The 2,814-nt window shown below is 45.1% G+C and overlaps 2 protein-coding genes across 2 annotated transcripts; both read right to left on the reverse strand.

Annotated features, from left to right (window-relative positions):
• Positions 1–749: 749 nt before the first annotated feature.
• LOC103522609 lies at positions 750–1,375 on the reverse strand. The gene is made up of 2 exons (XM_026832657.1): positions 1,157–1,375; positions 750–914 (listed from the first exon to the last, which is right to left on the reverse strand). Exons 1-2 carry the CDS (start codon positions 1,352–1,354, stop codon positions 765–767), a joined length of 348 nt encoding a protein of 115 aa, XP_026688458.1. The 5' UTR covers positions 1,355–1,375; the 3' UTR covers positions 750–764.
• Positions 1,376–1,786: 411 nt separating this feature from the next.
• LOC113472874 (regulator of nonsense transcripts 1-like) lies at positions 1,787–2,588 on the reverse strand (the record flags this gene model as incomplete). Its single annotated transcript, XM_026832658.1, has 2 exons — positions 1,787–2,057; positions 2,370–2,588. Coding segments are annotated over 2 exons (490 nt in total), but the record flags the coding sequence as incomplete, so codon positions are not given.
• Positions 2,589–2,814: the final 226 nt, after the last annotated feature.

Genomic DNA, 2,814 nt, shown 5'->3' on the forward strand with positions numbered 1-2,814 from the left:
AAAAAAAAAATCAACGAAGGTAGCTTATTAGATCTTGAACCCAATCGGGGCTTTGGGGGGTCCCCATATGAGTCTTTTATTCCTGGTTTTCGTGGATGAATGCTTTGACCACTACTCCATCGCTACCAATTTTCCTACCCTGCCTTTTTTATTTTTCAGTTGTGTGCATTGAAGAAGAATCGACAATTGATACGCGATAGGAACACTTATCTGATATTGAGAGAACTTCATAAGTTGGAAAAAGACAAAGAAGTTTTGCTTGCCTGTGAAAATATTGTGGATATTCTAATAAGGTAAAATGTTTTGTTGATAAAACAAAGTGAGCTCCAAGTTTTTTGACAGAGAAAACTGTAACTGCTAAGGTCTTATCGTCCCGAAATTGAAGAGAGAAGGAAGACAGGATAGGAGAAAGCCAGCCGTTCCGAGAGCGAACATTATCCGTTCAGGATAAAATCCGCCCCGGGCGGAAATCGAACCCGGGAAGGCGATCATGACTGCGGCACTGCTTGTGTTTATTTCCCCCTGTCATATATCATCGTTTCATTCATCGGTATCGGGCCGGGCTAACTAGACATCAGGTTTCTTAAACCTGTCCCATAGTCTCAACTTAACATAGTCCTGTGTGCCATGTGATCTTGGAAGGATCAGCTCTTTTTTTTCCCACTTCATTTTTTTTTTTTTTTTTTTTTTTTTTTGAACGACAAGTGGGAAGGACGGGGTCTTAGGTGTAATAATAGAGCACATCTTGATTGAATTCTGGTATCCTAGGTGTACATTACCTGAGAGTAGTGCGTGTTAGAGTAGGGAGGTCTGTGGTCCAAATAGGCCGACTCCTGCGACAGCATGCCATCCAACTGCGACATCATCAGACTGTCCTGACTCAGATCTGCCTGAGACAAACTGAATCCTCCGCCCTGAAACACGACGCAAACGAAAAATATTAAAAAAACGAACGAAGTAAGGTCGAAGTTTTCTCTTGGTCTTTTATGACAGGATAGGAAAAAAATCAGCCGTGAATTGAACCTGCGACCTGGCGCTAACAAGGCAGACGCGCTACCCTCCAAGCTAACCAGACTGGCAAACACAGCTTTCCCTAACTTATATGCATGCCAAAGTTGTTGCCCTGACTCAGATGACCCTGGCTCAGTTTACTTACCTGTGACATGACCTGACTGTAGGGCTGCGTGATTTCCTGGCTGTTGTTGCCCTGGCTCAGATGACCCTGGCTCAGTTTGTTGGCTCCGGAGGGTCGATGGTTCAGGTTGGACTTGTTACGGAGACGATTGGTGTTGGCCGAGTTGCCAATGCCCGCACCGCCGGGTTGATGGTGAAGCCCGTTGGATCGTTGGTTCATGCCTGTGGAGTGAAACGGTAAAATATTACATTTTAAATTATTTATTTATATTTTTAAGGAGGTTTAACGTCTCTGTATAACTGCTAAGGTTTTAAGTTACGGGGGGTTTTACCCTTCATTTGGCAACAAGCTACCCACCCACTCATATTACCTAATCACCCCAGTAAGAGTGGGGCCGGGAACAGCCCACAGCACGCTATCACCCACATGGTCACCCACATAGTCACCCACATAGTCACCCATCCGGACACCACACGTAACGTTGCTTAACTTCAGAAATTTGACAAAAATGTTTAAAACAGGGGGGAATTCAGTCCCTTTTTATTTCGTCAGGGGTATCGGCGCGAACGACCTACTGTCCCTAGAGATAAAGCGCTTTCAAGGGGGAAAAATCCTGCAGGAAAGGAAATGTATGGCGTTACCTACGAGCAGTCAAGAATATCTCACGTACACCTGACTTCGGTTAAGATCGGGTAGGTTCGTGTTAAACTTACCTTGAATGAGGGACAGGGGCCGTTGAATGGCATGCTTCACCGCGTACACCTGACTTCGGTTGAGATCGGGTAGGTTCGGGGCGGAGAAGTGCTTGGGAAGATGACATCGGAACAGGACCTCGTCGACATTATGACCTAGGAGACGGTGGTAGATGTACGCCGACACCGACTGGTCGTCCACGGCAAACTTGCGAAGTGCCAGCTGCATCCTGGAGGGGAGAAAGAATTTCAACTGTTTGATTGAAGACTGATTGAGCCAAGACCAAAGGAACAGGAATGTTTTATTAATTTACCCTTGTTTCGCCACGGAAATATTCGTCATAAGTGATTTCGGTTTAATAATGCTTATTTTTACTGCTGGGACTGAAATGTTCTACTATTACTGTTTTGAAATTCTCAAAAATTATATTGACGCATTAAAATTCTCATATGTACCTCGAGTGGATTGAATCCACACCCCCATGATTACACAAGGCAAGGGTCTTGACCACTACACCACCGAGCCACTAAACTCGACTTACCGATCGAACGAGGTCGATTTCCAAAATGAAGGTCCACAGAAAAGCCCGTGGTAGCTTTCCGTCGGGGCTCCAGCCGAGGATTTCAGTTCGAGTCCCACCTCCGTCACCGGTAAAATTATCCGGAATCTTAATCCACGTGACCTAGGCCCGGACCCAGGTGTGCTTGCGTCATAAGAAGTAGCAGCCAGCTTGAGCTCGTCCCCTGCATCAAGCGCATGTCTGGGGGAAAAAAAAGGGGGGGAAGTGGAAACAAAAAGTGTTTTTTTAAACAAAATTTTGAAAAAAGTTTTCAGCCTTTCTCAGACATTAGTTATCAGGCCCAAGGGCGTTCAAACTAAAAGTGTTTTTCTTTGTCGATCCACATCTCACGTTGTCCATTGACGTTCAAGCAACAACAAAACATCCATATGTCGGGAAAATATCAAAACTAGATGTAAGCACTTTG

This window comes from Diaphorina citri, unplaced genomic scaffold (assembly GCF_000475195.1).
Source record: "Diaphorina citri unplaced genomic scaffold, Diaci psyllid genome assembly version 1.1 scaffold9633, whole genome shotgun sequence".
NCBI lineage: Eukaryota > Metazoa > Arthropoda > Insecta > Hemiptera > Psyllidae > Diaphorina > Diaphorina citri.